At 39.8% G+C, this 26,315-nt stretch overlaps 3 protein-coding genes across 4 annotated transcripts in view; 2 read left to right on the top strand and 1 right to left on the bottom strand.

Annotated features, from left to right (window-relative positions):
- Nucleotides 1-7,446, top strand: part of atp6v1e1b (ATPase H+ transporting V1 subunit E1b) — a 29,351-nt gene extending 21,905 nt beyond the window's left edge. For both annotated transcript variants that reach the window (XM_026147595.2, XM_026147596.2), the window contains exons 3-10: nt 1,138-1,203; nt 2,386-2,495; nt 2,751-2,817; nt 2,923-3,012; nt 4,114-4,182; nt 4,386-4,480; nt 4,594-4,681; nt 6,629-7,446. In XM_026147595.2, coding sequence (XP_026003380.2) covers nt 1,138-1,203; nt 2,386-2,495; nt 2,751-2,817; nt 2,923-3,012; nt 4,114-4,182; nt 4,386-4,480; nt 4,594-4,681; nt 6,629-6,691 — 648 coding nt within the window. In that variant the 3' untranslated portion in view covers nt 6,692-7,446. The remainder of the gene's footprint in view (nt 1-1,137; nt 1,204-2,385; nt 2,496-2,750; nt 2,818-2,922; nt 3,013-4,113; nt 4,183-4,385; nt 4,481-4,593; nt 4,682-6,628) is intronic.
- Nucleotides 7,447-7,575: 129 nt separating this feature from the next.
- On the top strand, nt 7,576-17,521 carry ada2b (adenosine deaminase 2b). Its single transcript, XM_026147589.2, has 10 exons — nt 7,576-7,710; nt 8,130-8,513; nt 9,140-9,359; nt 9,452-9,662; nt 9,776-9,903; nt 13,127-13,217; nt 13,500-13,608; nt 13,709-13,866; nt 15,792-15,994; nt 16,688-17,521. Exons 2-10 carry the CDS (start codon nt 8,213-8,215, stop codon nt 16,773-16,775), a joined length of 1,509 nt encoding a protein of 502 aa, XP_026003374.1. The 5' UTR covers nt 7,576-7,710; nt 8,130-8,212; the 3' UTR covers nt 16,776-17,521.
- LOC113009341 (putative polypeptide N-acetylgalactosaminyltransferase 8) lies at nt 17,244-25,331 on the bottom strand. Its single transcript, XM_026147587.2, has 11 exons — nt 25,007-25,331; nt 24,447-24,690; nt 23,350-23,516; nt 22,545-22,728; nt 22,252-22,449; nt 21,684-21,798; nt 21,177-21,362; nt 20,914-21,051; nt 18,826-18,921; nt 18,583-18,750; nt 17,244-17,496 (listed from the first exon to the last, which is right to left on the bottom strand). Exons 1-11 carry the CDS (start codon nt 25,197-25,199, stop codon nt 17,362-17,364), a joined length of 1,824 nt encoding a protein of 607 aa, XP_026003372.1. The 5' UTR covers nt 25,200-25,331; the 3' UTR covers nt 17,244-17,361.
- Between the last annotated feature and the right edge of the window lie 984 nt (nt 25,332-26,315).

The following is a 26,315-nucleotide window of genomic DNA, read 5'->3' as shown; positions in this document are numbered from 1 at the left end:
ACCCCCCAAAAAGATTCATGGTTGTATAGAAATCTGTGGGGAAACAGCTCCTATGTGACCTCAGTGGACACTTTCCTGATGACTTCGTGGGCTCAATTCCTAGTTTCGGGTTACATCGAATAATACATGAAGTTCATTATCTGAATTAATAGAGTTGCTGAACAGTGAGCCCGTGGTTTAAAATTATAGTTTTAATTTCCTCAGTGAGATCCATCCCTCGCTCATCACCTGTTTCTTTGCACAGTTGGTAAAATGACGATGTGCAACAAAATTCACAAACATTTTCACTGAAGCGATGGAAACCGCCCTGGCTTAATCTCATCTTTACCACCCCAGTAAAGATTTTAAGATGCCCTCTCTACCCTTAATGATGAATTTTTGATACCTCAGTACATATCTGTAAGGATGTGATTGGAAAACCATTAGAATAGTTTCTGGGTTTATCTAAGAGTAGCTGCATCACTAACTGCTGATGTACACCCAGTCATTTTGTTTGTAAGCAGGCCTGAAATAAGACAGAAACCGCTCAGGTCAGGAAAGGGAAACAAGAGGTATCCCTAATAGGATTCAAAGGAGGAAAGATATAAGAAATCGCTGACATTTTGCTTCATGTACACTGAAAAATAACAAAACTCACTGATATCCTGAAGTATTTGTTAGACGTTTTTTTTTTTTGTTTTTTTTGTTTTTTTTTGAAGGTGTCTTTTTCCTACCTCAAACCAGAGATGACACACCTCACACAGTAAAATGTACTAATCTTTATGGGATATCTTGATGTTTACCAGACTAATGCTTTGCTATCGTTTTACCAAAAGTTTAATGATGAGTTTCATTTCCAGTGTATTGCATTAGAAAGGAAAGTCACAAGTTGCATTAGGTGCAAATCTTTTTTTTAATGTGAAATAAGCTAAGTATATTTGTCATGAGGGTCTTTGAAGGCTCTGAAAATATCTTCAGATCAACAAAGATCAGATCTAATGTTGTTTAAAGATTAACGTGTATTAGATTTTCCAAAAATCGGATTTGGAGCGAAGTGAAAATAAAAATCAAAGAAGCTGTTTCTATGGGATCTAAATTTTATGGGTTTTTTTATACAACACATGCTTGTTTTTAGTTATATTTTGTTCCCATCCACAGATTAAGCACATGATGGCCTTCATCGAGCAGGAGGCAAACGAGAAGGCGGAGGAAATTGATGCAAAGGTATGAAAACACATCACCACACAGTGCTGTGCACAGATATCAGGCTGGATAGATTTTATGTCTTTATTCGTGAGTCAAAGCTGAGGAAAGACAGGGAATTGGACTATGTGGACAGACATTAAAGGTCACCTGTAACTTTGTCTTCATGTAATTAATGAACTTAATGTTTAGAAGCATCAGGCCTCCTGGCCCCCATCAGACTGTGTGTCATTACATAGATTTATTTAATTGTTTTGTCTTAAGAGGAGAACAAAAAAGCAACAAACCAGCTAATATATGCAATCAATTATTTTTTAAAATTGCAACGTCCATCAGCGGACAGTGCACGTAGTGAAGGAGGACATGTAGAGGGTTGATGTGACAGAGGGTGGTGGAGAAGGGGGCGGATGATGGGAGAAGTCCAAAGTAGAAGAATATCCATCCATGTTCTGCTGCTTTCCAGATGCTCTCCTCAGCCACACTGTCTTCCAGCCCCCATTACTTGTGGTGTTGGTGTTGCCCCCCCCCCCCCCCCCAACCCTATCTGTAAGGGAGAACTGAGAGACCCATTGGAGGAAGCTCATTCCACAGTTTGTAACTACAAACTTCTATTTTCAGTCGCTACCAGAGCTCGTGACCATACAAGTCACCTGCATCATGTAGCTGAGGGTAGAAACGTGAACAGAAGGGGAAATCGGCATTGTCACAACAGTCATCTTTACTGTGACATTCTTCCAACTCCTCCAACGACCCAGAGTGGGTTCTCCAACTTTTTCCGGATGAGAGCTATGGCCCAGGCTAGGAGGTTCCTGCTGTAAACCACTTCAGGGCAAGCTGGAGGTCACCTCAGGGGTGATCAGTGCAGCCCTTGTAGACTCCAACACCAGTCAATCACCATTAGGTGGTGCTGATGCTGCATGCTTGCATTACAAGATGATATGGATTGCTCTCATTGTGTCACATATGATGGTCCACAAGTTCCAGCAGCCTCAGGCACTATTTTACAGCAAGGAAAGCTGATTATGAGAAGAGTTGTGTGTGTGTACATATAGTAACCTTCGTTGTTTAGTGAGGTTCCCAAAATATTTTCATGTTTCTCTTACATTATTAGAGAAAAATATTCTTTTTAAATGTCATTCTTTATGTGAAAAAGATTTCTGTTTGCCATGAATTCCTCTGAGCTACCTGTGTCTCTTCCTGCAGGCAGAAGAAGAGTTCAACATTGAGAAGGGCCGCCTGGTCCAGACCCAGAGGCTGAAGATAATGGAGTACTATGAGAAGAAAGAGAAGCAGATTGAGCAACAGAAGAAAATGTGAGTCGTGGCGAGACATCACAGGACACATCGTGCCTATCCCTTCTTTCCTTCCTCCTTTCAATCTGGCCTTTTTAAGAACAAAGAAACGGCTGTAATGTGACAGAGTTTCTGTAATTTTATTTAGCCACTTCACCCAACAGTACCTCCTCTGTGACCTGCCTCGAACAGTGCCAGGGTTAAGAAAAGAGCAAACACAGTCTCACTTTGGGATATAAGCAGGACCAATGTGTGTGTTATTTGTCTGCTTAACAGTCAGATGTCTAACCTGATGAACCAGGCTCGACTGAAGGTGCTGAAGGCCCGTGATGATATGATCTCGGTAAGTCTCTGTCATCAGTTTATATACATACGAAAGATGGGCTGGTTAAATATCACAGCTGAGAGTGCAAACAGAAGAGATCAGGTGTGTTTTTTGTACCCTCAGGAAATGCTGAATGAAGCTCGCCAGCGGCTCGCTAACATTGCAAAAGACCCGGCCAGGTATTCAACTCTTATGGATGGACTGATCTTACAGGTTGGTTTATACTCCGAGGCCTGCCCGCTAACATCCCTCTGACCAATGAAATTTACTCTGTAAAACAAGTTCCATCTGTACTAAAAGATTTCAGCTATTTTAGAGCAGCAGGATCCTCATTTGTGTCCCCAGAATGTGAGAGGGGGGCTGTGACCCTGCCATAATAACATCACTGCACTGTAAACACAAGGATACACACACTCTCAGCATAAAGTCCAAATATGTTTTACCTCTGGCGTGAAAAATAAAACTTTTAATGACATATTAAGTTGATTTCACCGAGTTTTCAGCTTTTTTTTTTTTGTTTGTTGTTGTTGTTGTTGTTGTTTTCGTTTGCTTAAATTCAATAATATCAGCAGTTATTAAATAAAAACGGGCCTAACACAGCTACTTAGTTACTGTATATCTCGTAGTTGCATCAGTTATTTTTGGACAGATTGCCTGCCACTGCAATGCATGTGGATCCTTTTAATTATTGTCCTTGTGACTTCAAATTTATGTAATGAGTCACTTCAGCTAATTTATCATAAAATAAATAGATAAATAAAAGACAATGATTTAGCATCTCCTCCTTCTGATTCCAGCAGTGCAGAAAGCTGGGATGATACCTGAAGAGGTGATCTTGTAGAGAAGACCAGCCAGACTTTATGATCATATTAATCTTGTCTGGCCAATCAGATAAGCTAATTATATTCTGTTTAGTAAATATGCGGTGGTATTTCACTAATACAATGGATGTGGATGCAATTAGGTTGTGTTCCTCTGGATAATCCCCTAAGAACACCGTCTCCAGTTTAATTTGTTCTGTAAAAACAGCCCAAACTTCTATAACCCTCCTGGAAATGCCCCTGCTCTTGTTAAATCCCATCTTTTAATTGTGAGGTACCACAAGACACAGGACTATTTATAAAGCATTCAGGTAGCCTCTAGGTATTAATAAACCAGTGTGGAAGCGCCTTAAATATACTTTCTGGAGGGCTTACATTGTGCTGATCCTAAACTTTATTGTATGATACAGAAAGGTTTTCATGATATAAAAATATTTGTCATTCTATGCAGATATTTAAAAACTAAAATAACATAATAACCGTCTCTCATCAGGGGTTTTACCAGCTGCTGGAGCCCAAAGTCACCATTCGCTGTCGTAAACAGGACATACCGCTGGTGCAGGTGAGTAAAACAGAAGGTGTCTCTTTACCCTTTTTACCCTGCAGTGCAGTATCACCTGCCCTGCTGTGGGCAGTGTGGGGAAAACCCAGTTTCAAAGTTATCATGTTTAATGATACGTGTTCAGTTACTGAAGGGAAATTTTGTGCTGATCCAGTTGTTTGTATCAGATGAAATCTCATCCCAAACTTCCTTGTACCCTTCAGGCATCCATCCAGAAGAACATTTCCATATATAAAGCAGCCGTGAAGAACAACATTGAGGTCCGCATTGACCAGGATAACTTCCTCTCCCCTGACGTGTAAGCAGAATCACATTTGAATGACAAACCAGTGATCACTAAGGGGAAGTTCTCTTGAAAACTTAGCCACCTCTTAATTTGAGATCAAAATGTCAAACTTTTTCTGCATGCAGGTCTGGAGGTATTGAGATCTATAATGGAGACGGGAAGATCAAGGTGTCCAACACTCTGGAGAGCAGACTGGACCTCATGGCTCAGCAGGTAGGAAATGCATATCTTATCATTTTATCTTTCTTGTTTCACACATTGTAAATGCACTAGTTTACTCTAACTGCACATTATTCTGTTTATATATAACAAACTTGCATTTTAAATCATCGTCACACTGGTGGCATGGTGTTAAATTCTTAAAATGTACGCAACAGAGAAAAAGTAAAACAGTATTCTTAACATGCATTTGAAAAAATGACTTTGTTTTAATACCAAACTTCATTTTTCAGTGCAATATTTTTTCTGTTTCTGTTTTAAACTTTAAAAAGATACACAATGCTTATGTTCGACGAAATTTGAGGCTTTTAATAAATAAACATTACCTACTTTGAGACATGTCACTATATTTACCAATATAAAGAGTATGAAGATAGTTACCATCTCGCTGTAGGCTAGTTTTTCATTTTGAAGTTAATATCAGTGTGTTTAAAAGAGGTGAGCAATATTTTGTTTTTTTTCTAAAAATTCAGTAAAACTACACTGTAGTCACAGAAAATGGTCTTGCACTTCATCCAGTAACATACTTCTTTTTACTCTGTTTTTATTTAGTGACTTTATGCTATTAACTGTAAATAAAACAGGAAAACAAGTTTTGTAGTGTTTCTTTTTCATTAGTATTGCACATTTACAGAGGTGGCAGAGAGCAGAGTTATGACAGATGGAATATTAAGTCAGTACAGTAGTGGGTGTTCAAGAATATTCCATATATTCTAACTTCGATTTTAGTAATTTGCTGAATCAGCTTGTTAGGTGACAGAAAAGTTGAGGATTGTGCAAAAGTCTTGAGCCACCCATTTTTCTTTATGTTTTGCTTTTAAGGAGCCACAGTTCTCCAGGCTTTCTGAAGTTCTGTCAAAGCTTTGCTTTGGACATTGGAAGCTTTTTCACTCATTTTCAGTCCTGCACCTGACAACGTTTTGTTTTTTTGTTAAGCCACTTAACAAGAATCTGTGAATCACACATAAGAAGGACACCTAACCCAAGGGAAGAACCAGTGTTGTCTGCATATAACAGATAAACTATATAGTCCCAAATAACAGTCTCAAGGTGCTTAATATTAAGAAAGAGAAACTGAGAAAAGGTTGAGTTATGCCAAATTACTCAAGAGCTGGACTGAAAATCCAGTGGCAACAGGTCTTATGGAGGTGAAGCCACATTTAAACTTTTTGGTTTAAATTGTATCGAATATGTCCGGAGGAGGTCGGGAGAGAAGTACAACAGAGTGTCTACTGCCGTCTGTAAAGCACAATGAAGGTTCTGTCAGTGGTGTTGGAGTTCTATTTAAAATTGATGCAATTATGAATGCAGAAAAGTAGAATCAGATTTTGATCCACCATCCAGTACCATCTGAAAGCATCTGACCGGCAACAGCTTCATTTTTCTACATGACAATGATCATAAACACACAGCAAAAACAAACCTGGATAGAGAAGCACACAGTGGAACATTTTCAGTCATGGATCAGACTCCAGAGTCCAGACCTCAACGTTATTAAAGCAGTGTGGGATCATCTTAACAGCCAACATCCAGAAAAGAGCTTTAAGTGTCCTTCAAGAGGCCTGGAGAACTGTTCCTGAAGACTTCTTTAAAGAGAGTTGAGGCTGTGAAGAAGAATAAAGCTTGTCACACTAAATACTGACTTTCAAGTTTGTTGTACAAACTCAGTTTTTACCTTATTTACTGTATTTCCACCTTTTTTTTTTTTTTTTTTCTGGATCAATATAAAGAAATTAGGAGGGGCTCAAGATTTTTGCACAGTACTGTAGTTAGTTCTAGCTGTACTTTCTCAAATGTACGAGGAGTAAATTGAACGTCTTCTCATTTTAGATGTTTGGTCATTCAATAAAAATGTAAATGTCTCCTCTCGGGGTTTCGGTTTTATAAAGAAAGTTACTCTGAGATGATGGTTGTTGGCTTATCCTGTCACTCTGTTTGCAGATGATGCCTGAAATCCGAGTGGCTCTCTTTGGTGCCAACCCAAACCGCAAGTTTATGGACTGAGAACCTCTGCTGTACGAGAGAGAGAGAAACACTCCTTTTAATTTTTTATTTTGTCATATAAAAGACGTCATTCCTTTGTCTGTGAAATTTCTGACGCAAAAAAGATGTTGTTGTGTGATGTATTGCTGTATTTTTTTTTCTGTGCATTAAGGGACATGATAGATGCTGCAACTCAACATTACAGATGTGTACAGCTGTAAGCACTGGTTTGCTCTGCTGCTCCCATTCATGGGCCTCAGTTTACACTGATCAGTCAGGGAAGACGGGATCGAGTGACTGGCTGGATGTTAAACAAGTTGTCCTCTAACTGGATTAGTTTCATGACAAACATAGCATCTGTGTCACGGTTTTCCCAGTTTCATTACCCTCTGCACCACATTTTTGGTTGCATGGAGCATTGTGTTGATAATAGGTGTCTGCTCCAGCCAATCGCACATATATATACATATATAGGCTCGCGCACACACGCAAAAATGGAATCCGTAGAAACAAAACTGAAGGTTGGATATGATCTTAGAGTTAATTTATTCCTGTTACATCAACTGTACCTTCTCCTCCTGTCATGAATTAAAGGAGTGGCTGATATCATTCCAGAGGGTGCCCTGTATGTATATGAGGTTTCCAGATTAAATTATATGTATGTGTGTGGTGGTTGTTTGTTTTGATTTCTCATCTTTTTTCTTTTTGTTGTTTTTTGATTGTCTCAAATTCAAAATGTTTTATTGTGGGAATGTGTATAAAGTATAAAATCTGAACCATTAGTATTTCCTCTCTTCTTTTTGACTCGCACATTGTTCTCGCAGCTGAATGATCTCCAGTCTTTCCCATTTATTTTGCAACACTGGCCATTCATGCTTCATTCATTAGTTTATCACATGGTATTAGTCAGACAAAAATGTCCCAATTATCCGGTCGCTCCGAGTATTTTTCCTGACATTCAAGAGTTTCTTGTGGAAAACAAGCCGAGCATTTAAGGAGACTGTGGAGAGAGACACAAGACGCTGCTTCTTGCTGTTCTTGTAAGTATGGTCTTGTTTTTAAAGGAGTTAGATTTGCCTTTTAAGATTTGTCTTCATTTGTCACTGTTACCGAGAGCTGTGTGCTACTTTCGTTACCTCTTATGCATAATAAATGTGGTCCAGAAAGTAAAACGGTTATGCTAGAAAGTTGAATTTGTTCATCTGGATACAGCGTTCTCAGCATCAGGATTAACAGAATCAATTTTCTGGGATTTGCTTACCTGGATTATTGAGCATGTCTCAAAATAAATCAGTTGAGTGCGGCTTCACCCTAGAATCTGTCAGCACTGTGTGAGCATGTTATAATCCTAAAGAACTTGTAACAAGCTTGAAATTTATTCAGTTACTATCAAAGCTACAAAAACTTCTCCTTTAACGACAGTATTCATGTCTTTCATGGAGTATCTTCTCATTTCCAGCACCAAATACAGCCTGCTCCTTTCAAAAGTGAGAACATGTTGTTCTAGTAGGGATACAGCACCCTCCGGTGGCACACAAGGACATGGTGATCTCATTCCTCTGGGCTGTGGTCACTTATGTGCCCCTTCTGTGGTTTGTGAGGGTGACTGAAGGGATGCCTGACCCCGCTCAGAGGGACCTGCTGATGCGTCAGGAGGCATCCAGGCAAACGGGAGGACAAGTGGTGCTGACAGCGGCCGAGCAGAAGCTGGATGCTTACCTCCATCGATTGAAGGAGCAAGAGATGTCTGCCACACCTTTTCCTCCTGCTTTGCATTTCTTCAAAGCAAAACCTCTCATTGAAAAGAGCCCAGTCTTCAAACTGCTGCAAAAGATGCCTAAAGGTGATGTTAAAGCTTTGTCTGGCCTACTGCATCAGTCCACCAGAAACAGATGCAGGAGCTTAGAAGGTCAAGGGGACCCAACCAAACCTAATGCTGTTATTGTTTATTTTGGCATTCAAAGGTCATGGTCATTGTGACCTCAGGTTAATCCTAAATGTGGACTCAAGGATAAAGTGATTAGATTTTGGCAGAGAAAGAACAAAAAGGTAAAGCACTGCAGCAATTCTCAAAAGTCATATTTCTGGTCCCCTTTACGTCACAGCTGCGCAGCACGCCCAGGCTGCTTTCTCTGATATTTCATATACTGTAGTGTGCTGTAAAAGCTGTATGTATTAGCAATGGAGAGAAAAAAATATGATTTGGGGAAAAAATTAAGAGGAATGCAGATGTGGTGCTTGATGTCTAATCCACTAGATGTTTTCAGAAAAGCAAAGATGAGCAGACAGAGACTGAAAAATATTCAACAAAATCCCTAGAAACTGTGAGGTTGTTTAGTTTTTCTTAGATTTATCAGGTGTGGGAGGCCTTTAATATTCCTGAACCCTAGGGCCTGTCTTACAAGTCATCAATGATTACTTTCAGTATTTGCCTAAGTTTGAGGTTACATCTTGCTGTTTGGGTGACAGGCGCAGCCCTCCACATCCACAGCTCCTCTCTGGTCAGTGTTGAGTGGCTGGTGAAAAACGTCACCTACAGACCTAACTGCTACATCTGCTTCACTTGGGACAACTCTGTCCGCTTCCAGTTCTCAGCTCGCCAGCCCTTCCCACGCTGGGACTGCTTCTACTGGCAACTGCTCGAGACCTTGAGAGCCAAAATAGGAGATCCTACTGGCTTTGATAACAGGTTAGTTAACCTCTAACCCTCTCCTGAACATGTAAAGTCAAGCTGTAGTGGGAGAACTTAACACTGAAAGGTCGTTTTTGGGTGGTTTACAGTTTAATGCAGCACCTCACTCTGGTCACCGAGGATCCAGATGGTCAATACCCAAGCCAAGACATTGTGTGGGGGAAGTTTGAGAAAGCCTTCATCGCATCTGCGGGCTTAGTCACCCATGCTCCAGTCCTGAAGGATTATTTTTATAAAGGCCTAGAGGAGCTTCACCGCGACAACATCCTGTATCTGGAACTGAGGAGCGGTCTCTCAAGGGTTTGTTTGTTTGTTTACACCTGATCCTTGCAGCGTCAGCCTGTGCTAAACAGCTACAGCAGCAGTATATCCGACATTTCTGCTTTTCTAACTGAAACCTTTCTGTGTTGCAGACATACGAGCTCGATGGAACTATTCACGATAAGTTCTGGACTCTGAAAACATTTCAAGAGGTTACAAAGAAATTTATTGGAGACCATCCAGACTTTCTCGGGGCTCGTATCATAATTTCTGTCCACAGGTAAAATATATCGTAGAGAGGGCTTCTCTCAAATTACACTCCATTTCAAGTGACAACCAAGGCTGTCTAAGCACTCCACAAATTATTAGCTTCATTGTGGAAAAGTTCACAGAGCCTATGTATGCCTTTTCTGTGTCTTGTTTTCCTCCCTTGACCCCCAATCTGGGCTGCCTGTCCCTGAGCCTGGTCCTGCCAGGGGTATCTTCCTGTTAAAGAGTTTTTCCTTCCTATTGTCACCCAGTGATTGCTACGGAAGAGGATTAGGGCCACTGGGAGAAAAAAAAGTGGGCATGACTTTTTTTTTCCTTCTTAAAGTCAGAATTCTGACTTTTTTCTCAGAGTTCTGGAAAAGAAGAAAAAAAAAAAGACGTGCCCACCTTTTTTTCCCAGTGGCCCTAATCCTCTTCCGTATATAACTCATAGAGGCTCAATTGATTGTTGGGGGTGTCTCTATATTATTTCAGGGTCTTCATCTTACAAAATAAAGAACCTTGAGGCAGGCTGTTGTCATTTGGTGCTAGATAAAGAAAAGTGAATTGAACTAAATACAGGGATAAATGTTTGGTATTGTAAAAGCTTTATCCCGCTAGAACTGTTGAAGCTGGGTTAAGAAAAGACGATCAGTGAGCAGCAGTATGGCTTCACCCTGAGAAAGAGCACTACGGACGCTTGGAGTGTTGATGCAGAAGTGCAGGCTGAAGGTCAGCTTCACTGTTTCTTTGTGGGTGTAAAGAAAGCAGATGATGAGTGCCAAGAGAGGACCTGTGACACTGTATGTGGAACTCAGGAGTGACAGATATTCAAGGTTGGAGAGAGATTGCATCGGCGGTCTGCTCTGAACCCCTTCTTGTTTGCAGTGGTGAAGGACAGGTTAACGTAAGGTCAGGCATGTTTCCAGATGACATTGTGCTCTGTTTTGACAGTAGGGAACAGTTTGAAGAGACCCTGGAGAGGTGCAGGTATGCACTGCAAAGAAGAGGAATGAAAGTCAGTGAGACAGGTGGAAGGCGGACAAGGCATAGATGTAGTGAAGGTGGATTAGTTCATATACCTGAAGTCAGCTATGCTATTAGAGGTTTAAAAGAGTGTGAGAAGAATAGAAGCAATAGTGAAAGAGAAGCAGGAGACAGGAAACCAAGCTGAAGGAGGCAATTTTCATTGGGAGTGACGAGGATGGCAAAGATTAAAGTACATTAGAGGGACAGCTCAGTGGTTTAGAGACAAAGTTAGGTTAGGCCGAGATGACTTGGACGTGTGCAGAGGAGTGGATATATTAGACAAAGGATGTTGAACTTGGAGCTCCCAGGCCATAGCTGGTGTGACAAAAGAAGATGCTAAGGCAGATTTACAAACCTGGACTTGGTGGCATGCTGTTGGATTACACGTAAAAAAAAAAAAAAGTATCAAAAGTGCAGGCTTTTTAGGTCCACAGTGATCTGTAGTTACATGGTTCATTTCCTCTTCAGCCCAGAGGATGGCACATTTGTGATTTCCAAAAAAAGCTCAGATTATCCAGACTGCAGCACAGTTTTTACACCCCTTTAGCCCATCTAAAATTAGCATGGGCTCAAAGAAGGCAGCTGTGTTTATGGATGTTGTTCATAAATGTTTTCTTTTTCTTGTATCATAGACTTTTGGATCAGTGGAAGCAGTGATGAGTGTTGTTGATGCACTACCCCCAGAGAGACAAGGATAGGCTTTCGGCCTTATCCGTTGTATACAGAGATTTCTCTGGATTCTCTGAATCTTTTAATAATATTTACACATTTTTTATTTTTTTTTCAACTGGAATATTTGATCATTTAGTCTTTCACTAGTCTTTTTTTCAAGTGGTGAACCCCTCCCCTTTCCTTTTTAACTAGTGAGATAAGGAGCTATGAGTCTTTTTAGAGACAGTTATGCTACTAATTACCCTCATGAGTTGTGAGACAGCACACTAGCTCTTTTATGCATATGTTTTACCATTATGTAACTTGTCCAGGGTTTTTTTTGGACCCTGTCTCGTGGAAGGAAGTTGAAAATTAGCTTTTATTTTGCAACATAATGTTTTCTTTGAAATATTGTGTGTGTGTGTGTGTTTTTTTTAACCGTCTTCAGTTAAATGTAAAGAATTCAGTGGTTTTCAAGTAACTCCACTGGAAATGTAGTTTTACTTAACCCTTTCATGCATGAATTATGACAACCTCAATCAGGATTTTTTTTAAAGTATTTTTATTCATCTTTAGGCATGAAAAGATGAATAACTTATTAGATAATAGCCTTGTAACCAATGTATGTACCTCCAAATTACTTCCCACCACTTACTTCCAACCGCTGGCAGCACATTTCTCATGTTAAATAAAATGGGGGCAAGATGTTGTGATCTCCAAGCTCTACTTTAAGTCGAACTGTGTTTCAGTTTGGAAAATAATTAAATGATAATTCAATATATTATCTCGAATCATTCGGCTTCCTGTTTTCTTGCAAAGGAAGCAGCGACAAAGTCCAGTTATGAACAGGACAGTCCATTCATTTGATAAATCCAAACACATGAAAAAGGGACGTATAATGATTTCTGCAGCTGTGATGGAGTCCTGTTAAATCCTGATGTTGTGTTAATCCGACAGAAAGCACGTTACAATTTAGGGATGAAAAGTTTGGGAGCAATCTGAAGTCACTGAGACAAGTTTGATAGCATGACTGATATCCTAACATCTGTGAAGTTGATTTTGAATTTATTTTTTTTTAGCTCTGCTGGCAGCAGACTGAAATATACATATTAAACTTTGAACAGATACTCAGGGGCTCCAAAAGGATTAAACCTGATTCCTGATTTGGTGATACGCTGACTTTGTTTTTTCAATATAGCACCAACTGCCACAAAATTTTATTAAGACATTCATTTTTAGGTCAAATTTTACTTTAAAGTAACCATTTAATTTAATCTTAAAATGTGCATGTGTCTTAATTTTACTGGTTTAGATTCAGCATGTGCCTCAAAGTACCACTAGAGTAAGCGGCTATGACCATCTACTTGTAAGTTCCCCGTTTATTTTCCTGGACAGTTCTGTTAGGAAAACCTGCGCTTAAATGCTGATAAGGTTTATCACCTGTTTTCAACATTGGAAACCGATTTTTCTCAGGCAGGCATCTTAACTTCTATATCTTGATGTAAAATTAAACATTTTGTTGTTTGTGAGTCTTAGAAAGTACTGTCATCTATGTGTGTTGTTCCTTTCTTCAGAGCTTTGAGTATATCTGAGGTCAAAGCTGCTGTAAAAGAGGCCATTCAGCTGCAAAAGGACTTCCCAGATGTCGTTGCAGGATTTGACATGGTAAGAAGTGACCCGTGTACTTTAGCCTCAACTTCTTATAAGCTCTGAGTCCAGAGATCATTTATCTGCTTATTGGGGACCATGTGGTGTGGAATTTACATGTCTGTCTGACTTTTCTGCTCTTCTTGTATTGTGCCTACAATCCTAAGAAATTCAAGTTAACTCCTAATTCACCTTAGATATGAGCATGAATGGCTTTCTGTCTCTCTTCATACGACTGACTGTCAGCTCTTGCAGGGTGTACCCTAGCGTAGCATTACTAGTTAACCTTATGGTTTGCAGGTTGGACGGGAGGACAGCGGGAAGAGTCTTTGGTTCTTCAGAGAGGCCCTCTCTCTGCCAGCTGAACTTGGTGTCAGATTGCCGTACTTCTTTCATGCAGGGGAGACAGGTGGGGGGATCAAAAAGCATAAAGCTCATTATACCATGAGTAAGATTTGAAAAATTATTTTGAAATGTACTGTACGCTGTATTTGTATCTATGTGTACAGATGACGAAGGCACAGACACAGATCAAAATATTCTTGATGCCCTTCTATTCAACACCATGCGCATTGGCCACGGCTACGCTTTAGCGCACCATCCGCTTGCCAAAGAACTTTCTAGGAAAAGAAATGTGGCTGTGGAGCTTTGTCCCATCTCAAACCAGGTAAGCTCATTACATGACAGTCTAAGGAGCTTGGAAAGAAAAGCGTCTGGACTTCTTTAAGTTGTTTGAAGACGTTTCACCTCTCATCCGAGAAGCTTCTTCAGTTCTAAGGGTCAAATGGTGGAGAGTCCCAGATTTAAAACCAGTGGGAGTTTCCCCCCAAAGAGGGAACAAAGGACCCCCTGATGATCCTCGACCTAATTCCTGAGCCAAGGTGTGAAAACGGGTGTGGGTCACAATCAGCCAGGGTTTCAGGTGAGCTCATTGTGAAACCTGGCCCCACCCTATCATGTGGTTTCCTGAGGCGGTGGTTTATGACACCAACTGTCTGCCATATATAATCCAGTTTTGAGATCCCTTCCCAGGCGCCTGGGCCATCTGACCTCAGCAAACCACATGATAGGGTGGGGCCAGGTTTCACAATGAGCTCATCCGAAACCCTGGCTCTTGGGACCCACACCCGTTTTCACATCTTGACTCATGTGATTAGGTCGAGGATCATCAGGGGGTCCTTTGTTCCCTCTTTGGGGGGAAACTCCCACAGGGTTTAAATCTGGGACTCTCCACCATTTGACCCTTAGAACTGAAGAAGCTTCTCGGATGAGAGGTGAAACGTCTTCAAGCAACTTAAAGAAGTCCAGACGCTTTTCTTTCCAAGCTCCTTAGACTACGATGACCTGGATGACTGAGAACCTTCACAGAAATATTTGGATGACACAACCTCCGACCCACAGCTTGACTGTGTTGCGCTGAATACCTTTAAAGCTACCAGAGCAGAAGACACTGCTGTGATTTGTAGCTTCTTCGTGATGTAGGATTAACACTATAAAACAATCTAACTTTAAGAAGAGACCACCTTTAATGTTATGGGCAATGCAAAGTGATATACCTGTAGAAGGCTGTGAAAAAGCATTTGCCCCCTTTTTGCATATTTGTCACACTTTTAAATATTAGACAAAAATAACCTAAGTAAATTCTAAATATCTTTTCAATGATGATTTCATTTATTAAGAGAAAAGTTATCCAATTGCCCCGAAACCTAATAACTTGTGTCTCCTTTGGCACCAAGAACTGCAATCAAGTGTTTGCGATAACTGACAAGAGTGTTTTTACATGGCTGTGGAGGAATGTTGGCTCACTCTTCTTTGCAGAATTGCTTTAACTCAGCCACACTGGAGGGTTTATGATCATGCCAAAGCCCCTCCATCGTATTAAGTCCGGACTTTGACTAGGCCACTCCAAATCCTTCACATTGGGGTTTTTTTTTTTGTTGACATTTAGACGTGGACTTGCTCGTTTTCTCTTTGGAAGTCTCCCATGGATGCACAGTCTCTTTCTTAGCGTGACCTGACCTTAACTGAGGAGAGTGAGGTCTGCAGTTCTTTAGATGTTGTTCTGGGTTCTTTTGTGGCCTCCAGGATGAGTCATCAGTATGGTCTTTGGTAGTAGTTTTGTAGCACTTTCTGAAATATGGTTAAAAACAACTCATCTCATACGTAGGTTGATAAACTTTCCAAGTCAAGAACAAATGTAAAACTAAGAAAAATTTTAACTTGTCATAAAAATCTTTAATTTATAAATGATATCTTGCTACCAAAGACAAAAGGTAATACCGGTGTCAAACATTAAGCCTGATTAAATTGAAATTTAAACTGCAACCACTAAAAGTCAGCTGGTACAATGGCAAGAAATGTCGATTAAATTAACATGATTTAAAATTGTAAGATTATCTAAATCTATCAGGTGTTTTTGAAGAAGCTTAAATGCCTAAAAGTCAGGAATTGAGGACATTATTTTAAATAAAAGTGAACAGAAATATACACATCACATTAATGACCTGTTAGCACTGCCATCGTAAAATACACACAGTATGTACATGTGTTTATACATAACTTACCTGAGTTTGTTTCACCTCTGACCTGCAGGTGCTGAAGCTGGTTTCAGACCTGAGGAACCACCCTGCTACTGTGCTGATGTCAGAGGGTCACCCGATGGTCATCAGTGCCGATGACCCGTCCCTGTTTGGCACCACAGGCCTCTCCTATGACTTCTATCAAGCATTCGTGGGCATCGGAGGGTTGAAAGCAAACCTGGGCACGCTCAAAGAACTGGCTGCAAACTCCATCACGTCAGAATAATTTCACTTTATTTCTTTCATTCATGTTTTAACGTTAAGCCTTCAAAGAAAACAAGATGGGCTCAAAATGTGGTGGCCAACAGCTGATGCCAGTTTTCATCATACTATCTTTGAATGAGCATGAATTAAATTATACAAGTGAATGAATTTCAGTCCAACATACACTCAATGATTCTCACCTCTCAATAAACATGAAGAACAATTCTCAGGAATGCACTGGAAATATATCAAATCAAAGGTTTATTTATTTAAATAAAGTACATTTCATCTGACCAGATTCCATTAAATTTAACATTTTCCTTAGAAAATGTAGATATAATTAGTTAAAGTCAGCATTACGAGCATACCAGTTTTTAAGTGCACGAGGATGACTAAACTCATGCTATCAGTAACAGTATCCTCCAATATGATGTTCAGCACTATGCTAACACAGAGTTACTCATGTTTAGTAAAATTTAAAAGTAAAAAATTGAGCCAAGCGTTCAGATAATGTCCTTATTTATTTGTCAGGACAACAATAATATTCATGTTGGAATTCCATTTTTGAAGCAACTTATAAATCTCTCCAAGATGATTTTCACATTAAAAAAACATGAATGTTTATATTATTTTAAGAAAACCTTTGGTTTTAAGCCCTGTTGCAGTATGTTTCTTCTCATTAAATATTTCTTCTTCTGCCTGCAGGTATAGCTCACTCCCAGCTCATCTGAAGGATTCAGGTCGTGCCATGTGGCAGAAAAAGTGGGACGCCTTCATTTCTGCCAACTCATAACAGCCGAGTGATATTAGATCCTGACTGACTTGAATGAATGACTGAATGTTTGTAATATCACTAAAGGTAAATATTCATAGGCCTTTAGCAGACTTTATTTAAAAAAAAAAAAAGATTAAGGCTATTGGAGTCTCTGTTAACAGTAAGACTAACAGTTTGACGGGATTGGCAGGTTGGTACTGTAAGTGTCTTAGTAGCTTTTTCACCCCTTGAGCGATCACGAAGAAGCTTTACAAGAGACCAGCTGACAGTGGGGGGGAGGTTTGGTCAAGTTTGTCATGCACAGCTAGTCTTTTGTCTTCATAATACCAAACATGTACAGGGGAACTGTTCACAAGGAAATTTCTCTATTCAAAACAAACAAGAAAAATAAAATGTTTCTTTGTAGTTGATGCACATACATCTAATTTAAATACAAAAAGTAGAAGAAAAAAAGTTTCACTTTTTCAGTGACTCACTTCAGAAACCTTGTTTCTTTTTTAAATAATGATGTAACGAAAGACAACTAACGATCTTTCTTTGACACGAGGCTCACTTTTTGTGCAATAAACAGCTCATTATCTTCTGAGACCTGCCCAGCAGTCTCTTAGTGGTCTTTGATGAGATTTTGTATATTCCAGCTCTGACCGGTGCACTGCTGGACGACGAGTTGGTAAAAGCCAACGTCATCCTTCGCAATTTCTAGACATCGCTTTGTTTTTCTGTTCTGGATCGGTCCTCCCTGCAAATAAACACATTTTATTGTCTCCTTTTCTTCTCCAGACATTTGTGACTGGCTTCCATGTGACCTCAGATTAGGCTGATTTTTTTTTTTTAATTTATACAATAACGTCACCATATTTGCAAGGCTCAGCAGGGTGGTGGTTCGAGCCCTGGCTGCTCCAGTCTGCATGCCAAAGTATCCTTAGGGAAGGTACAGAACCAACCCCAAATGGTTCTCGAATACATCCATCAGTGTGAATGTTAGATAGAAAGCACTTAAGCATAGAAAAAGTGCTGTGTGACTGGGTGAATGAGGCATGTTGTGTAAAGTACTTTGAGTGCTCAGGCAGAGTAGAAAAGTGCTACATAAACACAAGGTTATTTGCCTTGTAAATTTACCTTCATGCTTTGAAAATTGTCTGCAGTACAGGCCCTCAAAGTCTAATACTTGGTTGAAATTAGGGGTTTTTCCCCCAATGTTTATATTTCGTAAGAATATCCAATAACCAACTAAGATTTTCAGGACTGAAAAACATATTTAAGCTAAGTTAACAGACTACCATCAAATTAATTTTACATCAACTGCAAAAACTTCTCTATTGATCATCAGTATCATTGAATATGATGATCCATACATCCACTGGACTGGATGTATGGATGTGTCTGCTCCGAGACACCCAGACCTCTCTGCCCTGAGGCCTCCTCCATTTACCAGTAATCTGCTATAATCTCGTGATATTTAGTTGACTCCAACAAATGCGTCTCATCAAATTTAGATGCCTCACAGCACTGTAGGCATTCTTAATCAATATTATACAGACTTGTTTTATTTCTCAGAGGGTGAAGTTTTTTTTTTTTGGTTTTTTTTTTTTTTATGTGTTTGGGAGCAACTGAGGACCACAATGAACATGTTAAAAAAACTGCAAAACATCACCTACTAGGTGATCAAGTTTCATTAGTTGAGCTTATGCCTAGTGTAGCATAAGCTCAACAGTCCTTTGGCTGGACAAGCTTAAAAGCTTTTTTAAAAAAAAAAATCAGCTGATTCGGGTGGCAACTTCCCTCAGGTTTGACTGAGTCTATATTTAAAAACTGAAATATTTACCTGTTTAAAATCCCACAGCATGTGAAAGTCTTTCTGTTTGGCTATTTTGCAGTCATACAGCCCCGGGTAGAGACCACTGAAAGGGTCCACTAGACAGCGGTTGCTGTTGTACTTATGAGATTTGATCCCGCCAATGTAGAGTTGTCCATCAGAGCGATAAAAACAGTGCTAAATCAAAGAACAACAATTACCTACAAAAACAAAATCACCACCTGTTTGTAAGCATTGAATATCTAAACATACTTGAGTCGAATAGAAGTGGCATCCATACAAGATGGGTGTGTTTCCTGGCATCGGGCCTTGGTCAACACAGAGTTCTGGCTTCAGATCATTTATCATCTGCCAACAAAAGCACAAATAAACTGGAGCAGCTTTCATTAGAAAGAGCACAATGTGTATCCAGCAGACAAATCCAGACGCTATTATGGTGCAGAAACACATTTTAGTTAACTGATATAAAAATAAAAAAGATGCAAACTGAAACGACATTATGAGTTTGCAAAACTAACAAAAAGTATTTGTCAGTGAGGCCAAATTCACAAACCAAACAAGGATTAAGAGGCAAATTATAACATGAAGTATTGTGTTTGTATTGTAATATCTTTTCTAAACTACAATAAAAATACTCCCAACACTGTATTTCCTTTAAGTAAATTGACTCTGGAACAAAAACAAAACTCTAACTTTAAATTAATTCTCAATTAGAAAAGATGGGAAAGGGGAGTTTGCTAATACTGCAATGTCACTGTACCAAGATTCAGTGCAATTAAATATTAGCAGAAGCACCACCAAGAGGGAGTTCCTTGAGAGCATTCATGGAAAGTTTGCTTTACAGATGCTCTCACTATGAAACACACCCTGCATAAAAACGAAGTAAGAGTACATAATATTCTCCAGTGAATGAATCTATTGTAACCGTAAGACACCTTGATGTATCCCCAGGAAAGTCTTCAAATAAAAAAATAATATGATAAGCGTAAAAAAAACAAAAGCTGCTTAAAGGTTCTTTGCTGCTGGTGACGTCTGCCCATGTTGTGTGCTGATCTTCATTGTGTAATAGGGCTAACATGTGTGTGAATTTGAACTTGCTGCTGCATCTTGTAAGCATTTTATGTCACATATGACTCCTTAGAGGCCAGCGCATAAGCCTGAGTCCTTTTATAAAGCCAACAAAGCTGACTTGACAAGGCAGAGAAGCTTGCCTTGCATCATCCTCAATTAAATATTAACTAAAAATTTACTTTGTAATGTTAAATAATTTATTTATGGCTAAAACTACCACCACAGATCATGATTAATAGTGTGCTGGAACCATTTTAGACTATCTATGTAGCATTTTCATTGCTATGAAGTTAGTATTATTAGCAAGCGACCTCAATCACAGACTGTATAAAAAAGATGGATTTTGCTTCTGAGTCTGAAAACTGGCTCCTTCACTCTGTGACCTCAGTAAACACGTTTATGGTCTCAGTCACAAGTTTCAAGCCCTGTTTACTTTACTGTTACCACCCTAACACAAAGATGGCGATAACAAAACTGCTCATGTCGAGGTTTTTTAACAGAACCTCGCAACCATCACAATAACTACATCCATCTTTTATATACAGTCTAGGGAAGGTATGACAAAAGAGTTTGTATCTAAACTACTTTTGGCTTCTGTTGTCAAATTTGGCCACATATTTGATGGACTCCCTAATACAACCCTGGAGACGACGTGTCTCTCCAGCTGAGACAAACCAGCGAAAACAAATGTGTTAACCACTACGCCACTGGAGGCCCAGCTAACCTCAACCACTCACGACAATATGTTGCACAGTCTATCACTAGCAAAATAGCTAAAAGAAGACAGTCCTGGTCAGTTCTTTTGCTACAATCCAACATAGCAAGTAAGTGGCTAAATTTGACTCACAGATATTGTTATCTGTTTTTTTTTTTTTTTGGGGTGATGTTATGGGGCAGCAGAAAAGAGGCCTTTAAGCCTGTGATTTAGGATAATAAACATCACATAAATCACACCAATTTGTTTTTGCAGAGAATCCATCATACAACCGTTACATTTAAAAAAAGAAAAAAAAAAGAAAAAGTCCACATGTAGGACATTGGAGGCAACCTCAGAACTTGGGGAAGGTCTCATTTTGAAATTTTTAAAGCTGTAATACATTTATAGGGGGGGAAACCCCTTGAAAAGCATTAAAAACATTCCACAGAGAGGCCCTTTAAATTAATTAATTAATTATTAATGAGAATTAAAGAGTTAAAAAGACTTTATGGTCACACTTTAATATCCAACCTCTCATATGTATTCCGACAAAACAGTTATTTTTGACTTACAGCTCCATAACTGAGCAGGTCATGCAGGGGGTCCAGCTTGGGGTAAACATTGTCTAAATACCACTTAAAGGGCTTACAATTAAGCCTCTCTCTGAGCTTCTTTCTCTCCGACACATCTCCGATGTCTATCCCATGGTTCTGTAGGAAAAACAATAGGACCACAGAGACATGTTTGAGTGCGCACACCATTACTCAACCTGCAGAGCACACAACTGTGCAATTTAGATCTTAAATGCAACTCGGAAAGTGCCCTCTCTTCTAACCTCAAGGGGAAGATTCCAAGCAATGTTGACATTGTATTTGTATTCATCTAGCCACACCTCTGCTACCCTCAGTGCATTACGCTTCATCATGACACTCAAGTCTGGGAGGTAAGGCTTTACTGCTCGTTCAATGTGGGCAATTTTAGAGCAAGGCACAACTTCAATGCTTCCTCCACACAGCCACACCTGTGAAAACATATAAAAGTAGGTTTAGAGGCTTTTAATGCAACTAATATAAAAAGGATTACCCATTAAAACTGATCACAAATATAACCAAATAAAGTTACATTGGAGTCAGTATTTGTATAAGACTTTAAATCCAAGTGGTATTATTACAAAGTGGAAGCATTTAGGAACCATAACGTTGCAAACCACCTAAAGCCACAGAGCCTGGTTGCAAAAAGAAGTGTGTAAAGGCACATATGGTGGGGCTAAATAAAAGGTAGGTAGACTAACATATTTCAAATCTCCAAGTCTCCAGTAGGACTTGATCCAGTCAGTACTTACCCGGATGCCCAGCTCCACATTTTCCCCACCGTATATTTTCATTCCACCATCAAGGCTTCCAATCTCTCCGAAGAACTTGTGATCAGCCACAAGTATCCCCATGACTGAGGGGCTCCTGGTGACACCGTTTAACAAAGGAAAAACTGAATAAGCAAAAAATCTTACCATACAGCACTCAAACTAAGAGAGCAAAGCAAACCTAATTATAAAGAATTATGACCGCAAAGCCTGAAACACCAAAGCAACCAAGGATTGAAAAAAAAACAAAAGATGTGTGATCAAGGGTGTTCTGCTTTCATTCTAGCAGCAAAAACCTTAAATCTGCTCTTTGTGCAACCTATAGACACCCACATGGGTGCTGTGTTACACTCTGCAGATTGCTTAATGCGAAAGATTTTGTCAGCAACTATCCTTGAATATTTGTTTTGGCAACACTGGCTCCATGTATACAGTCTTCATAGCTTTCTAAGCTGTGGTTCAGCGGAGAGTCTGAAACGTCCACACTGTGTTGTCCTGACATGCTGGGAGTTCATGCGTAAAATGTGATGTCTTTAAATGTGACTCTTACTTGCCAGGCTGCGTCTCATCATCCAAGGCATACCACTCAGGTCTGAAGGACTCGTACATGCACCACATTGCCCAGTCAAAGCCATGAGATGCAGTATTGTAGGAACTCAGTGTCAGGTCATCGTAGTTGACCTTGTCAAAAACAGGCGTCAGTATAACGGTCCGGTCCTCCTTAATCCGAGCCAGTAAAGGCTCTGCCCTAGACACGCACAAACAGTTTTAAAAGAAACATGAGGGCCAATTACAGGATTATCACCACAGCTCTGAAAAGAGTCACTCAGATCTTAAACCAACCATTGGACGTGGACTTCTATGTGAGCGTCTAAGATTGCAATCACCTCTCCCTCAGCTGCCTTCCAGCCCGACAGTCTGGCCTGGGTGAGGCCCAGCTGCTCAGAGTGCCGCACTTTCTTCACCAGGCCTGGACGCTCCTCATGGATAAAGCTGATGTAATCATCCAGCTTCTCCATTAAGTCCTCTGCAGAAAATAAAGAACTGTTTCAGCAATATGAGCTGCAGATTAAATCTACTCATGCCTCTAACAATCACTTTTTTTCTGATCGTTAATAAAAACAATTCAAAGACTGTTTCACAAATCAGCTGATAGATTTGGCACTTCTTTGAATATAAAACAAGATTTTTTTTTATTTGCCATACTCATAGTAATTAAAAATAACATACAGAGTACTATCCCTGTAAAAGCCACTCTGCTACTCCGAGTACTCTACACACGTGGTCGTGTTTATTTAGGATTATCAGTTCTTTTGTCAGTGGACAGCAACATCGCAATTACACATTACACTCCCTGATATATGTTTTCAGTTCCAACCCACAAACGCAAGCAACCGTGTCCAATTTCAGTGCAGCCTTTGCTACTCAAACTACATCTCATATTTTACACTGATGTCTTTTATTGCCTGTAATAAAAGGATGTAGTTTCTGCCATCATTTGCATTATAAACTAAAGCTGCGGTGAGCGCCTTCCTTTCTCGCTTGGTTTCAGATTTGTCAGATATCTGAGTACCGTCCCTGTGTACATAGGATATCCACCACAGTCTGAAAATGATATGAAAATTATTTTGGAAGCATGCTGACTCACCGTTGCTGCTGTGATCGTCCACCAGGATGATTTCTTGCAGCAGCCGAGCTGGTGTCTTGTCCACGATGCTGCGTATGGCTCTTTTAATGATTGAAAGAGCTTCATCCAAATAGATTAACACAACACTGATGGTCGGCAGATCCTTCGGATAATTTTTCACAGCACACCTGTGAGCAGAAAAATAGCAGGCAGCCTGAAGAAGTAATAAATTAAATGTTTTTAAGTTGAAATTGTATCCTTTAGAGTTCACTCCACATTACAAAGTTGTCTACTGGATTGACATCTGGCGACTGTGGAGGCCATTTCAACTTATTTTCATGTTAAAGAAACCAGCATACAGGATCTGATGGTGTGTTATGCTGCTGGAAGCATCCATCAGAAGACGGGTACGCTGTGATCATGAAGAGATGGACACGGTCAGCATCAATAGTGAAGTTGCCTCTGTTGTTTAAATTTTAATAATGTTGATGAAAGGCATGCTTTCTTGTTCTTGATGCAAAATTCATTCAAATATTGTCTTCTGGTGTTGTAGCCCATCTGCCTCAAGGTTTAACATGCTCTGCTTTCAAAGATGCTCTTCTGCATACTTTGGTTGTAGCAAGTGGTTATTTGAGTTACCGTTTCCTTGCTTTCCACTCAAAATAGCCTCACCTTTTACCCAAACAAAGGATTTTCTCCCAGATAACTGGCGCTCACTGGGTATTTTCTCTTTTTCTGACCATTCTCTGAAAACCCAAGAGATGGTCATTTAAGGAAATCACAGAAGATCAGCAGTTTCTGAGATACTTAGACCAACAAACATGCCACAGCCAACATCAGTTAAATCACCTTTTTTCCTCAGGGTCAAGATTAATTGCAGAAGATAATCTTGACCGTGTATACATGCCTTAATGACTGACCGATTACATATCTGCATTAGCAATCATGTACCTAATAATGTGGCCATTGAGTGTGTATATGTACTAAATTCATATGCATTCATGCTAAGACAACAAAGACAATAAAATGTCATTGTTGCTGATCGATCTCAAAAACACGCACAAAGCAGCTCGGTGTGTGTTTTTAGATTTCCTTTCGGCTTCGTGTGTTGCACTCACCTCGGAGGCCTGGTGTCGGGAATCTCTCTGTTGAGGGGCAGCCTGTCACTGAGGAAGGCGTTGTATCCATATCTCTGAAACAACTGCTCGGCTTCCTTCTGCTCCTCCTCCGACAGATCGTCACCCCACTTCTTGAATAGATCAGAGTTGGGGTACAGCTTCTTCACCATCTTCCTCTTGTCCTTCACCTCTTCCTTCCTCTCAGCTGCTGGTGCCCTCTTTTCAAGCTTTTTCATTAAACTGACTGCGGACAGAAATGACCACATGGTGTTTGCATTGTCCATCTAATTTGTTTTTTGTCTGTGAAAACCAAGTCAGTAACAGTCAGGTAAGAGCAGTTTGGTACTTTTTAGCAATGTCGACTTAAAAAGCGAAAATAAGTGAGTAGTAAAGCAGGCGGGTATAATAATTGTTACTTTAATTGTTTCGCTTCAGAAATTCTCATGTGTAGCAGATGAGAAACACCTCAGATGAACAGATCTAGCCTTCATTGTTTCTTCACTGAACTCTAAGTACAGACTTTACACATAAGCAGCTGCCAAACTGAGACTTTAACTCACGCAGCCTGTTGATGTCTGTTTCCATCTTTTCCATCCTCTTGACGATTCCCTGACCCCTGATGGAGTCATTGTAATGGACCCTCTGCAGTCTCTCAGAATGAATGTGGACCTCCTTCTTAATAGAGCTGAGGTATAGCAATGCGAAGGCCACAATGAGGACTGTAAGCAAAGCTTTCATCCAGCTTGCTCTCATGCTGGTGCTCCTGTGTATGCTAGGTACACTCCTCTACTTCACAGTGAAAAGAGGTGGAGAAAACATTTCCTCTGCCTTTTACTTCAGGTGTGCTCTCCCTTCCTTTACTCCCCACCCCTTGCTCGAGAGCTGTAATCTGATATCCTGAAATTTACATCATATTCAAAGAAGTGTGTGCTGGAGACATGCATTATTCTCCACTCTGCTGTCTACATTACACCTGAGGTGCAGGTGTGTACTATTAACTGCACTTACCTGGGAGGGTAGAAAAAGAGGAGGACTCTGCAGGTAAGGGGAACAGGGCTGAAAGAGTAGTACTGAATTGCTTGTGGCACTGCAACATTATAGTCCAGCCTGTTTAGTAAAAACACATCGAAAAGGTCAGTATTTAGGGTTTGGTCTGTTTGGCAGCCCATTTTCACCACTGAAAGGAAAAAAACAAAAAAAATTGTCATTAATAATTAGAAATTTCAGGTTATTATAGCAAAAAAATTCAACTTACTAATTAAAATTTGGACACATAAATGGCAAAATTTATGTCTTTCCTTTTTCTCCAGTGGTGAAAACAAGCTTCCACAGGTCTGGGTCAGATTTTGGAGAGGGGGTAGGATTTGAGTAATCCGTGTCGTGTTTCACCCGTATCCTGTTATGCCTCTGGCTTGCTGCTGCAAGTTATAAGGAAAAAAATACCAAAAAGCCAGCTAATAAGTGAGTTAAAAAAAATCAAGCAGGAGCAAGTTAGGAATCTAAGGAGTTACAATTTCTTTATGTGTGACCATGATTTATCCAACAATGTCTAAAAATATCACATCCAATAAGAAAAAAAGGATATTTTTATTTCATTATCATTGGCTGCTTTCTCATTCATTTTAACTGCACTGCAGATTTTGTCCATACACTTGTGCACGTGACTAGCTTCATCGACACATTGCTTCTTTTTATTTTTGGTTTAGTTTTCATCGTTAAAACTGCCACACACACAAGAGAATACAAATTATTGTTGTCATAGCAGTATTACAACTGTGCCTTTGAATTCCTGGTATTCAAACTTAAGCCAATACTGCTTCTGTTTGGTTGGTATACTGGATGTTAAAGACTTCTTAATATATTTGGCAA

This window comes from Astatotilapia calliptera, chromosome 17 (genome assembly GCF_964374335.1).
Source record: "Astatotilapia calliptera chromosome 17, fAstCal68.1, whole genome shotgun sequence".
Taxonomy (NCBI): domain Eukaryota; kingdom Metazoa; phylum Chordata; class Actinopteri; order Cichliformes; family Cichlidae; genus Astatotilapia; species Astatotilapia calliptera.
The sequence above is the reverse complement of the archived record's forward strand: the minus strand, read 5'-3'. Positions and strand labels throughout refer to the sequence as shown.